The following is a 14241-nucleotide window of genomic DNA, read 5'->3' on the forward strand; positions in this document are numbered from 1 at the left end:
TATATCCATCCTCAGATAAGGAGACCAAAACTCTGCACAGTACTCCAGGTTTGGTCTCGCCAAAGTCCTGTACAATTGTAGCAAGACTTCCTTACTCTTGTTCTCCAACCCTCTTGCGATAAAGGCCATGCCATTTGCCTTCCCAATTGCTTGCTGTATCTGCATGCTAACTGTGTTTCCTGTACGAGGATACCTAAATCTCCCTGAACACTTGTGATTAGGCTATGGGTTATGTATGATGAGCACCTTGATGCTCCAATACAATTACTCCAACCCATTGCTTTAGAAGTTATCTAACTGGTCACAATGCTGTGCAATGTCAGTGGACCACTGTGGACTTGCTCAGTCCTGTAAAGCAGTGGCTGTGCAAATCACCTTCTTGACGCTCAAGTGGCATTTTGGAATGCTAACTTGAATCTTTTATTACCAAATACAGCCAAGAGTGTTGGTATCAAAATGTGCTTTGAATCCAAAATGTTCAAAGTCCGAGGCGAAAATCACATACACATATTTGGATCTTTTGTTGTTGGGTGCAACATTTAAAACCATGTAACTGATGTGTTCATGTCAGATTTGTGCCTTTGTTGCACTTTCTGCTGTGAAAGAATCGCCAATTTTTCTCTTCCATTTGCATTGATTATTTGTGTTATGTTTCGTAATCCACACTGCCTTTGTGCCATACCATAGACTAGGATAGGCAGGGAAATTCCGAGGGCAATTCTGCTGTAACTAGCCAGTGCTAATGCCAGTAGCAGCAGTGTTGCCAGAAATTGAAGGGGACAGGAGTGGCACGACTGTTCCCCACATTCCGCTCTGGGCCAAGTAGTTCCATCATCAATCAGTGCATGTCGGAGCAGGGACTAATCTTGCGCCCAAAGAGAAACACTGAGCCCAAAGACTATCTGCTTTAGCGCTGGACGCTTGTGGATTCTTGTACCTTTTCAGTCGACTAAGGGAGATACTTCACTCGTGTAACTAAAACGTAATGTATTCTCCATGCCATGGACATTCCTAATAAGAAATATGAGCAGGAGTAGATCTTGGTGCAGTCAGGGATGTAGACTGGTGGGGCTGCATGGGAAGGAGGAGGAAATGACTGAATCGGGTGTTACTAACCCAGGTATAACAGACGGCCGATCCGATACCACCCGCTCAGTATCACTGCCGGATGCTCGTTTCTAGGCCAAAATGTACTCGTTTTTCCTTCTCCCTTAATGAGTTTTTATTATAATTGCTTACCATTTCACAAAATGGTTTACTTTTGTGAGCAGTTATTAAAAACGTTTTTTTTCCCCAACAAGTCGAGACCTCCTGGTGAATTAGTAACTTTTGATAATTGATATGGTTTTTGTATTTTGGTCCTTGACTGTTGAATAATAAACTGTTTATGGAAGCCGCTTGAGAAATGTTTCTGATTAACTAGCTACAGCTTCCTCAGTGAAATCAGAGTATTTGGGCAGCTGGCCAAAGGCTCGCTGTGTTTGCGCCCAAGTTGGCTTCTGTTCTGAGTATTTGGCACAACATTTTTCAGTCCGTATAAATATATGCATTTTAATTGTGCATCTGGCGTTTTGGATTCTGTTACTCCACATTGGAACTTGCATTAACCTGACGCATCTGTGTTCTTTCAATAGCTCTTGACCATTTTTGTTAGCGGAAAATTGGCAGCCTACGTCAAATTCTACCAGAACAACAAGGATTTCATCGATTCACTAGGTGAGATTTCATTTCTTTACTTGTGCTGCTGGGATTCGATGGGATGGGAGGAGGCTCATGTGAAGCATAAACACTGGCATGGACCTGTTGTTTCTTGTCTGGATGTGCTATGTAATAACAAGAATTTGTTTTCTCTCCGACTACATCATTCTTATATTTTATTTTCTTCCCTCATGACTGGATGGTTTCGGGAGACGGATTGTTTTTCTCAAATAATTGCTTGTCTGAAGAATATATTCAAAGTTTTCTAGCATAAAAAAAACTAAGTTTAATATTTGCTTCCTGTCACCAAGCATTGGTTGCCTTTTCAACAAATACTTAAAAAAAAATATATATATATATATTTATTCTTAGGATGTGTGCATCGCTGGCAAGGCTGGCATTTATTGCCCATCCTTAATTGACCCGTGAAAGTGGCGGTGAACCGCCTTTTTGATACTACTGGGTGGCTTGCTTAGATCACTTCAGAGGGCAGTTAAGAGTCAACCACGTTGATGTAGAACTGGAGTCACATATAGGGCCAGACCAGGTAAGGACGTCAGGTTTCCTACAATAATGACTGCACTTCAAAAGTACCTAATTGGTTGAAAATCGGTTTGAGACATCCGGAGGTTGGAAATGCAAGTCTTTCTTTCTAAAGGATATTCGGTGAACCAGTTGGGTTTTCGTAACAATCCAACAGCTTCATGGTCACTTTTACTGATACCCAAAAAATTGTTAAAACTGACTTCAAGTTCTCAAAGAACCTTTACCCGGTGCATGGTTATAAACAGTAACTGACCACCTCAGAAATGAAGGCACTTTTAATGGGTGTCTGAAGGACTACACCAGTTTTGAATACTAGGCTTCCGTCATGTTCTTTGTCTGGTTCACCGAGTCAGAGATTTGTTGCGTCTCAGCAGGGCCACTTAGTGCAGCTTCCAATGTGGGAGAATCACCCAGATTGTGCTTCAGTATATCCAGCGGCTGGTCATGGATCAGCACTGAGGGAGGCTGCTCACATACCCCCCCCCCCCCTCCTGCCCCCCCAGTCTCCTGTTTACCTTTTAGCTGGAATCTAAGGCGTGTTGTCTGGAAGGTGCAAGCTTGCAACATGAGTCTATAAATATACTTTGGGCATTAAGTTCTTAAAAACTTCATTTAAAGTAAAGTATATGCTCACAAAGGGAATGGTTGAAGCGAATAGTATGGATGCATTTAAGGGGAGGTTAGTCGAGCATATGAGGGAGAAGGGAATAGATGGTTATGCTGCTAGAGTCAGATGAGGAAAGACTGGAGGAGGCTCGAGTGGAGCATAAATGCCAGCGTCGACTGGTTGGGTCGAATGGCCTGTTTCTGTGCCGTATATCCTATGTAAAACACTGGCCTACTGCCTTAGTCACTCAAATTTACTAAATAAATTTGACTATGTATGGGTTAAATCCTTTTGAAATGGCCATTTTCATTTTCTTTATACCCCAATGAACTAGTTAAAGCCAACCCCAAATCCTGCTATTTGACAATAGCCACTTACAAATAAAAGTACTTTTCTGTAGGTTGAAGACTAGGTCTTTGTGCTGATTTACCACAGTTCTCATGCTGTTGCATGCTCTTGAGTGTTCGATAAGATTTGTTCACCAAAATGTTGGTATGCTCTTGTGAAGCAGGGGGACCTGAGTTTGCTTAGCAATTCCTTGTACACTGAGTCTCTGATCTCAGCGCTGTTTTGGTAGGGGAGAGAATTCAGCGCAAATGGCAAGGGAGTTCACTTAAAAGAGAAGGAACATAAAAACATAAGAAATAGGAACAGGAGTAGGCCAAACGGCTCCTCGAGCCTACTCCGCCATTCAATAAGATCATGGCTGATCTGATCATGGACTCGGCTCCACTTCCCGCCCGCTCCCCATAACCCCTTATCCCCTTATTGTTTAAGAAACTGTCTATTTCTGTCTTAAATTTATTCAATGTCCCAGCTTCCACAGCTCTCTGAGGCAGCAAATTCCACAGATTTACAACCCTCCTGAGAGAAGAAATTTCTCCATCTGTTTTAAATGGGTGGCAACTTATTCTAAGATCATGCCCTCTAGTTCTAGTCTCCCCCATCAGTGGAAACATCCTCTCTACATCCACCTTGTCAAGCCCCCTCATAATCTTATAAGTTTCGATAAGATGACACCTCATTCTTCTGAATTTCAATGAGTAGAGGAGTTGAGTACTTTGCAGCAGTTGACTTGAAATCAGCAGGAGCCCTTTGGAATAGGTAAAACAAAGATGAAAATAAGTTGGAGGGAGGAAGGACTACTAAACTGGATAGTCTAGAATCAGGGGTCACAGTCTCAGGATAAGGGGTTGGCCAGTTAGGACTGGGATGAGAAATTTCTTCACTTGGAGGCTGGTGAATTTTTGGCATTCTCTACCCCAAACGTGGCTGCTCAGTCGTTGAGTATATTCAAGACAGAGCAATAGATTTTTGGACACTAAGGGAATCGAGGGATATGAGGATTGGGCGGGAAAGTGGAGTTGAGGTAGATCTTATTGAATGGCGGAGCAGGCTCGAAGGGCCAAATGGCCTATTCCTACTCCTATTATGTTCTAAACTTTGAACTTTTATTGGATCTTCTAAGTTTGGTGTGGGGCTGGTGGAAGGGGCCGGGGGTGGTGGAAGGGGCCGGGTGCATGTTGTGACATGATGCAAACAGTGGTTTTATGTCATTGTGGTTCCCTGTGCAGAAGATTCAAATTGTTTTTGGCCATGTCATCTGCAGGCAATTCACTGTATAGATTGTTTTTAGATGGAGAGAAGTTAAATTCAGAGAGCAAGTCACCAGCTTTGCAGATGCCACAAGATATGGGAAGTAGAAATTTTACATTGTACAGCACATGGCCTTTAAGGGTCATTTTGGCAATGAAAAAAACTTTTACCTGGTGCCCGACAAGAAGCAGGAACAGGAGGAGGCCATTCGGTCCCTCGAGCCTCTTCCGCCATTAAATATCATGGTTGACCTGTATCTTCGCTTCGCAGCGAAGAGGGTGACTGGATTGGACGTCATCAAGATCCAGATCGGTGATTGGAGCGTGGGCAGGTACTGCAGGAGCGGCGAGGTCGGGCGAAGGAGCGGCGAGAGATTGTAGAGGGATGTGATCGGGGCCAAGGAGAGGCGTGAGTTCGGGGCCAGAAGAGGCGAGGGCCCAGGGGCAGCTCGGGTCAACCCACACTGCGATATGTGTGCGTACTAGGTCCACGCAGCAGAGCTGGTCTCCATTTGTCTTGGATAACCCTTGCTACTGGACCAAGACCTAGCTCTGTCAAGCCCATGTGGTGACTGGTGTGCAACGGCCACCACACATTAATAAAATCCACGCACAGGCATCTTCCACCCTTCAAGATTTAGTTTGGGACCTGGAATATTAGGTCCTTCATTGAAACACCTGTTAACTTTTTGGCGTGGAAGCAAGTCATCCTTGACTCGAGGGACTGACTATGAAAATGACGATGATGATCTGTATCTGGAACGCACCATTGTATTGGTTAAACGAGCACCAAGTCCACACGTGAGCCTGGAAACGGGAAAAGAGAAAGAAAGAGAAAACCTTCAACTATATCTGTATCTTGTGGCCCTGAAATTGCGGCCTCTCAGGGTGCCTATGATGTGCACACGCTCCTGAAGAGACCCCGCAAATTCTGGGTTGAGGCGCGTGAAGTGGATGTGCCTGAACCCACGCTTCCAATCTGTCAATTTCTTTTGACCGATCGCACGCATCCCCGGGAGAAGGGCCTTCATGGACGGAGATTTGGGCTATTTTCCCAACTCCTGTCTAGTGAATGTCCTTCAAACTCTTATGCCTGGTAAAAGCAGGTGTAAGGTATGCTTTTACCAGCGTAAGAGCTTTAAAAGATAGAAAAATAAATGTTACTTATTTTTATATTTAAAAACCATGTCCATTAAGGTAAGTTTATTTTAACAGTATTAACTTTTTTTTAAATTTCAAAAAAAATAAATTTTTCTCAAACATTTAATTTAATGCAATTTTAAAATTTTTAAAGTGGAGTGTTTTAAAAAAAAATTTATGTTTGTTTTATTTTATTTTAGGGGTATTCTCAGTGATTTGTAATGGGAGCTCGAAGCTCCCATTACTGTGAATGAGAATACTGTATTGTGATTGATGGTCCAGGCCCACGTGATCCCAGGATGCGCTTACGCTCCTGGAATACATGAGCCTCTGCGCTGGTCTGCCCAGCTTAGGCCTAGGAACGCAAGTCTACGTTCCTCCGGGACCACCAGGTACTTTCGGTAAAAATAAAAGTTGGTCGGAGGCATCTGCCCGCGAAAGTCTCCAACGCAATTTTTGGCCTAATAACTTAAACTTTATCTGTATCTTGTACTTAAACAATATATTCTTAACTGTGTATGGGACATTGCATAATGTTTCTTTAATTGTTTATATCCACAAATGCCGATGGCTTTGCAGGAAGGGAGCTTTAATTTACAATGCTTTAATACAGGGGTTCCCAAACTATGGAGGGGTACGTGAGACGCCTCTGGGGGTGGGGGGGCGCGACGGGTGGCGGTATGTGGGAGAAATTGTCTCTGGATTTTATTAATTTTATTTATTGCATTTTTATAATAGGACAAAGCTTTGAAACTCTTTGGGAATTTGTTATATAAAGTCGTTAATTTACTATAAGAACACAGACAATGACATACAAAGTCCTCGCCTCCAATCACCGTATACTTTGTATAATGTAAACACTGAGCCTTACCTTTAAATTAATGATTAGCGGAACAAATGCTAATATACATTCTAAGTAATACCTTCAAATACATTGTACTTTAAAATGTTAGTTAAGTTGATGGTTGGACTTTGCAGGATGTGAGTGTTTTGCACGGTGAATTTCTGCACAAGATGTTTAAATTGATCTGTTTATTTGCTATAATCTCAGCCGTCTTCTTGGTTTAAGTTGCATTTTTCTAATTCCATTTTAAAGCATCACTAGAATTCTTCAATAATGTTTTTGCATGAAAAATAGCTGCATGTTTTGAAACTGGGATAGCCTTCCGGTACAGAGATCCATTGATCATTGGGTCAGTTTGTGTTAGTGGGTCATTTTGTTTGTGAGCTGGAATTGTACCGACCAACTTCCCTTGACCTGGAGATTCTCATTATGCAGCAGGTTGGGGGAAACAGTGCTTCGCATTAACCTTCTAACCTTTAAAAGCGCCAGTGACTGCCTTTAATGTGCTGACTCTGTGAAGTTTCCCTTTATGTAGAGAAAGGGTTCATGTCCACTTATCACCAAGAGCTGTACTTGAGTGAGGAATTCAGAGAGGCCTGATTAAATGTACATAACTGCAATTGAGTTGAGGGAATGTCAAAAAGATGCACACAATGAATTGCTGCAGAAAGCTGTTCCGGTTCCATCACCCTCTACTCCATGAACTCGATAATCTGCTTCACCGCTTAAGGCGGGGAGTGTTGGTGTCAGCACTCTACTTATTTACACACTGCAGGGGGGAGTGGTAATTAACACTTCAGCACTCCCACAGTGCTGTGTAATTGACTGTTTAAAAGGTGCAATGATTTCTAATGTATTATTTGTTATTAAAATGTGATTTTCATATTGCACTTGTCTCTGGATGGCCGGCTTTAACAAATGCAGAAATTGCTTAGTGATGCAGAATACTTTATTGCTGCATTAGGATTTTGACAGTAATAAGTAAATCTGTTTGGCAGAAAATGAAATGCTTTTCGGACTTGAAATAATGTGCAACTGATGGCTCTTCAATATAGCTTGTGCTTGGAAATTAGTCTGGCCAGTAAGCTCCGTTTGGTGAGAACATTTTGAGAATATTAGGAACACTTCTGATCTAGTTACTGTATTTGTGGTGTGAGGCACAAGTGGTTGAAATTGACGTTCAGCTTGGATAGTTTGAGAGGTGGAGATGTTTGCTCCCCTACCTGGGCTTTTGATGCATTTTAGACATGTGACATGATTAGTTGTGAATACACACCTACTCTTAACTCAAAAGTTGCTTAATTCAAGTTACCCGATTTGAGTTTATTTGGCACTAAGTTTCCACCATGTGACATTTCAATTGTTTAATTCAACTTACTACATGCTTCAAAATTTTAATAAAAAATGACTATGCATGCTGCATAAGCTGAGTAAATGGTTTAAAAACTTTAACTTTTAAACTTGTTTTGTAAATTAGGCTTGTTTTTTAATATAAAAAAATGCTGTGTTTAACTTTTGTGAAATTCAATCTTTTCAAACTGACTCTGCCTCAATAGAGTCAGACATAACCAAAAACTTCTTTACCCAGAGAGTGGTCAGAATGTGGAACTATTATTTTTTTTAATAAATTGTTCGCAGGATGAGGGCATTGCTGGCAAGGCTTGCATTTATTACCCATCCCTAATCGCCCTTGAGTGGCTTGCTGGGCCATTTCAGAGTCAACCACATTGCTATGGGTCTGGAGTCACATATAGGCCAGACCGGGTTAGGGCGGCAGATTTCCTTCTCTAAAGGACATTAGTGAACTAATTGGGTTTTTACGACAACCTGGCAGTTTCACAGTCACCATTACTGATACTGGCCTTTATTCTGAATTTAAATTCCACAGCTGCCATGGTAGGATTTGAACTCTTGTCTCCAGATCATTAATCCATGCCTCAGGATTGCTAGTCCAGTAACATTACCACTATGCTACCGTTCCTTGTGACTTACTACCACATGGAGTAGTTGGTGAATAGCATAGATGCATTTAAGAGGGAGAAAGGAGAGGGATGGGAGGAAGCGCGTGTGGAGCATAAATAGTGGCGTAGACCAGTTAGGCCGAATGGTCTGTTTCTGTGCTGTTAATTCTGTGTAATAACCTGTTCTTCTTACAGTGGCAGTAACAATGTAAGCTATAAAGCCACGAGGATTAGTTATATACAGAAACCTAGAACTTGGCTCTTCCTGCCTGCTTATTTCTATGTTTCCTTTCAGGCAATTTTGTCTCGCCTTATCCCCCCACCGTACACCATTAAACCTCTGGTCTACAGGTGGAGTATTTGAGTAGATCTATCGGTCAGCGAACCAACCCTTTCTTGCACTTTCTTGGCATAATTCCTCTGGGCCCCATTGCACAGGGTCCCCGTTTATTTCTTACCGTTTGTCTTTCTACCGTACCCCTCTCCTGCTGCTGGGCTGCTAACATTTGGTCTGTCTCGCTCTTTTGGACTGGGCTGTATGTGTCCACGTGATTTGTGCTATGATAGCCATTTTATATACAATTGTTTGTATTGGCTTATGTACTTAGAAAATAAAATTTTTGGGAGGGGGTGAGGTAAAGGAATGCAAGCATTCAGCTAAAAGGCTCGTTTATTTTAATAGGAAGCAGAGTACAGAAGCTAACGGATTATTCATCTTTTTTTAAAGTGTACGTAATTGAAGGACTATTTATAGCATCAAGGTAGATCTTTTTTTTAATCAAAATAGATGATGAGGGCACAGATTTAAGGTGATTGGCAAAAGAACCAGAGATGACTCGAGGAACACCTTTTTAATGCAATGAGTGGTTAGGATTTGGAATGCACTGCCTATTAGGGTGATAGATACAGTAGCATTCAAAAGGGAACTGGATAAATACTTGAAGGAGAAAAAATTGCAGGGATATGGGGAAAGAGCGGGGAGAGTGGGACTCACTGGATTGCTCTTCGAAAGAGCCGGTGCAGACTTGATCGGCCGAATGGCCTCCTTCTGTGCTGTACTATTCTATTAAAGTTGGGAGGTCTACACTGCGATTATTACTGGGTTGTCATTCAGCTGAGTAGTTCTGATATCAAGAGTGATCCTTGACTGGTGCAGGGTGACCTCTGGCGTTTGTGACTTGACAAAGAATTGGAAACGATTGGCTACGAATTTATTAAAAAAAAACAAAGCAAACTTCAATTGTAGTTGTCAGCAAAACCACATGTATGAACTACAGCCTTCTACTGGCAAGCATCCCTTTATAAAAAAATGTTTTTATATTGTTTAAACTGAGCACAATGGAGATGATGTGAAACAGCTGAAAAACTGCTAAGTGCCAGTAAAGGTGAAGGCAGATACCATCACATGATGCACCCTTGAACTTCTACATTATCATGTAATATCGCCAGGTCTACACAGCGGTTACTAGGCAGTGGTCTACTGTGGGAAAGACCAGTATGATGTATACAAGGATGAGACAAGTATCTCCACCTGACACTATTTTGGGCAGCTGCTTTTATGGAATAATAGAAAGCTTCATTGCTTTCTTTTTTTTTTAAATCCTCCAGTTTCCTGCAAACATCTAGTATACAGGCATCAGTTTTCACAAAACAACTAGGCATGAAATCAAGGGGCAGCTGAGTTTAGTCCTTCCAACTCATCATCTTTCGCTCTTCTAACATCGCTTTAGGTAAATCTAACTTGTCTTCTCTTTCTGGGCCACTGTTTGTGAGCAGTAATTTCATTTATTCAATGTGGTAAGTGAGACTCCTGTCTCCAGCTGAGATACTCTGGCAACTAATTGCGACACGCATCTAAAAATAAGTGTGCCGGTTTCCGTTTCTTTAATGAGTGTTGACTGTGTGGTGTCCCTGCATAGTACTACAAACTCACACGAGGCATGTACTGCAGACACAGTCACTCTGTGACCTTAACCTTTATTCCCAGGACCAAGGAGTGCTGGCCCTGGGTGGGACCTCCCCTTTTATACCTGGAAACCCATGTGAGGGGTGTCTCTCACAAGTTCACCCCTTGTGGTCAGGGTGTACATTTCTAGGGTATAAGTACAGTGTACAGGAGTTGCATGAAGGTTACAGTTACATGAAGATTACCCAGTCCCCAGTCAGGACACATTTCTTTATCATGGATAGGAGGGGATCTCTGTTGGTCCAGAGTGTGATCTGGCGGGCTGTGATGGGGGAGCCTACGGTGTCAAAAGCCTCAACGGCCATGACCATCTCAGCGCTTTGCTCCGCTGCCCCCTCGGTGGTGGCCAGTGGGAGCCTGCTGAGTGCGTCAGCGCAATTTTCGGTGCCTGGCCGGTGCCGTATGGTGTAGTCATACGCAGCCAGCATGAGAGCCCATCGCTGTATGCGAGCTGACACATTGGCATTGACAGCCTTGCTGTCGGACAACAGGGATATTAACGGCTTGTGGTCCGTCTCTAGCTCGAACCGTCTACCGAAAAGGTACTGGTGCATCTTTTTCACACTGTAAACACAAGCGAGTGCTTCCTTTTCGACCATGCCGTATCCACGCTCTGCCTGGGAGAGTGACCTGGAGACATAAGCCATAGGTTGGAGTCGGCCGTCATGACCCTGCTGCAACACACAGCCAACCCCGTAGGACGATGCATCGCACGTTAAAACCAGTTTTTTACAGTTTTAAAAACAGTCAACGGTTTGTTAGAACACAGCAGGTTCCTCGACTTATTGAAAGCCCGTCTCCCCCCCAAAGTCATTCACAACCTTTACGCAGGAGCATGTGTAACGGCTCCAACAATGTGCTTAAGTTCGGCAGAAAGTTCCCGAAATAGTTCAAAAGTCCCAGGAATGATCGCAACTCCGACATGTTGCCGGGCCTGGGCGCCCGGTGGATCGCCTCCATTTTTGATTCAGTGGGTCGGATCCCGTCTGCGGCAACCCTCCTGCCCAAAATCTCGACCTCTGGGGCCAAAAACACACACTTGGCCTTTTTCAGCCGCAAGCCTACCCGGTCCAGTCGGCGTAGCACCTCCTCCAGGTTGTGGAGGTGTTCCTCGGTGTCTCGACCCGTTATAAGGATGACGTCTTGGAATATGATTGTTCCAGGAATGGATTTGAGCAAGCTTTCCATGTTCCGCTGAAAGATAGCTGCCACCGAACAAATGCCAAACGGATACCTGTTGTAGATAAATAATCCCTTGTGCTTCGTGATGGTGGTCAGAAGCTTGGATTCTTCAGCCAGTTCCTGAGTCATGTAGGCCGAAGTGAGGTCCAGCTTCGTGAACAGCTTGCCACCTGCCAGCGTGGCAAAAAGGTCCTCCGCTCTCGGGAGAGGGTATTGGTCTTGCAGTGACACTCGGCTGATGGTGGCTTTGTAGTCGTCACAAATCCTGACCGAGCCATCTGCTTTAAGGACAGGAATGATGGGACTTGCCCAGTCGCTGAATTCAACGGCCGAAATTATGCCCTCTCTGAGCAGCCTGTCCAATTCACTTTCAATTTTCTCACGCATCACATACGGCTTTGTGGTGCACTGGTCTGGCGTCCGGAGTGATGCGTATCACTACTTTAGTGTCCTTAACGTTCCGACACCGGATTGAAACAGTGACCCGAATTTTTGCAGGACCTGTGAGCATGAACTTTGCTCCAGATGAAATGGCGTGCACATCCTCCCCCCCCCCCCTCCCCATTTCCAATTCATCTCGGCTAGCCAACTCCTCCCCGAGAGCGCGGGGCCATTTCCCGGGACGATCCAGAGTGGCAGCCGGTTCTGTGATTCATTATATGTTGCCACCAAGTTTGCACTGCCTAGCACTGGGATGATCTCTTTGGTGTACGTCCGTAGCTGCGTGTCAATGCGTTCCAGTTTGGGCCTGCTAGCTCTGTGTGGCCATAGTCTCTCATTGTTGGGCGCTCATAAGTGACTGGCTAGCTCCTGTATCCAGCTCCATGCGATGCCATTCAATAAAACTTTAATCATCATGGGTGGCGTTTTAGTGTATGAGCTGTGGACGTCAGCCACGTGAACCCGCTGAATTTCAGCATCCATGGCTTTTTCCCAGGCATCATCCTGCATTGCAGACCCCTCGTCTGGTTCCTCTGTCTCGCAGATTAGCCTCGCCACAGTCTTTTTGCACATCCTGGCCAAGTGTCCACTGACGTTACAAATCCTACAGGCATATTGCTGGAACCTGCAGCTTTTCGCAGTATGTCTACTCCAGCATGAGCTCAGATTGTTAACAAAGGGACTGTTACCAGGCATTCCTCTCTGATTGCCCATTTGGTTGTTTCTAAGCACTCTGCTGGTGGGTGTTAATGGTCCCATCGCGGGACGCATTGTTCCTCATGATGGCATGAATTGCCGATCTCCTTTCCATTGTCCCTGTTGCGGGCCCACCCTAGAGTCTGTTGCTGCCTGGGCGGTTTTGAAATGCCCTTGCCTGCCTGCGGGGTCCCTAGCCCCGTTCACAATGTTAACTCCCTGGTCCATCGCCACATTGGGACCAGGGCTGCACGCGTAAATTAGCTTGGTCTTCTCTTCCCCTGCCATGAAGGGTCTGAGCTATCAAAGCCGCCCTTCTACTAAAGTCAAGTCCTTGGCCTCTATGAGCTTCCTGAAAATCCCGGCATGATTAATGCCCTCAATGGAAAAAGTCCCTTAACATCTCCCTGAACTTAGAGACTGGCCAAGTGCCGCAGGTCCGCAACGAAGTCCGAAATGTATTGTCCCTCCCGACGCCAATGTGTGTAGAACCAGTGCCCGGTCATGTGTACGCTACTCGCCGGCTTGAGATGCTCTCTGATCAGCTGGCTGAGCTCTTCAAAGGACTTGTCCGCTGGCTTTTGGGGTGCAAGCAGTCTTTCATCAGCGCATACTTCTGTGGTCTGCAGCTGGTCAGTAGATGCGCCCTCCGCTTGTCAGCCGCTGTCGTTCCCAGCCAGTCCTTCGCGACAAAGCGCTGCTGGAGTCTTTCCACTAAGTCATCCCAGTCCTCGCCCACACAGTTCCCCTGTGCTACCGGTGGCCATCCTCGTGATTCGGTGATTCCCGTTTCTCGTTGCCAAATGTGGTGTCCCTGCACCGTAATACAAACTCACACGAGGCATGTACTGCAGACACAGTCACTACGTGACCTTAACCTTTATTCCCGGGACCAAGGAGTGCTGACCCTGGTTGGGACTTCCCCTTTTATACCTGGAAACCCAGGTGAGGAGTATCTCCCACAAGTTCACCCCTTGTGGTCAGGGTGTGCATTTCTAGGGTATAAGTACAGTGTACAGGAGTTGCATGAAGGTTACATACATGAATGACTGGGTATTCCACTGCGAACTTTGCAGACTGCTCGGCGCTTCACATGTCTACTGGACGTGTGAGCGAGATTGCCAGGGAACTCTGCCATTTTGCTCGCTAATTTAACATACCCGTGTGAGTCTTGACAGAAGGGCCCGTCTTTCTGAAAAGCCGCCTGTATTCTTCTGCTGAGATTGTGTACAAACAGAAGCTGGAATTGGAGATTTACGGTTCGGAATTCATTAGCATTTCACAATGTTTACTCTTTATACAAAATGAAAGTGCTGTCGAATATTTATGGATCACGACAGCATTGGAAGTACGGGCTGAAGTTTTACAGGGTATCTCCAACAGGCGGCATGATTCTTGAACGTCATAATTTGCCTTTATTAATGTTGACAAGATAGGCCAAAAGTAACAGTCTTTTGTCAACTGCTTTGCCCTAACATATGTACCCTTTCAATAAACCTCGTCTCATCACCAACAGTGCTTAAAGTTCATCAGTATCTCATTTGCATTTGTTAATTAGGGGTGGT

At 44.5% G+C, this 14241-nt stretch overlaps 1 protein-coding gene across 1 annotated transcript in view; it reads left to right on the forward strand.

Annotated features, from left to right (window-relative positions):
- Nucleotides 1–14241, forward strand: part of eif3m (eukaryotic translation initiation factor 3, subunit M) — a 55651-nt gene that overhangs the window by 35442 nt on the left and 5968 nt on the right. The window contains exon 8 of the mRNA XM_070899546.1: nt 1635–1716. Within this exon, the coding sequence (XP_070755647.1) occupies nt 1635–1716 (82 nt within the window). The remainder of the gene's footprint in view (nt 1–1634; nt 1717–14241) is intronic.

This window comes from Pristiophorus japonicus, chromosome 14 (genome assembly GCF_044704955.1).
Source record: "Pristiophorus japonicus isolate sPriJap1 chromosome 14, sPriJap1.hap1, whole genome shotgun sequence".
NCBI classification, from domain to species: Eukaryota; Metazoa; Chordata; class Chondrichthyes; family Pristiophoridae; genus Pristiophorus; species Pristiophorus japonicus.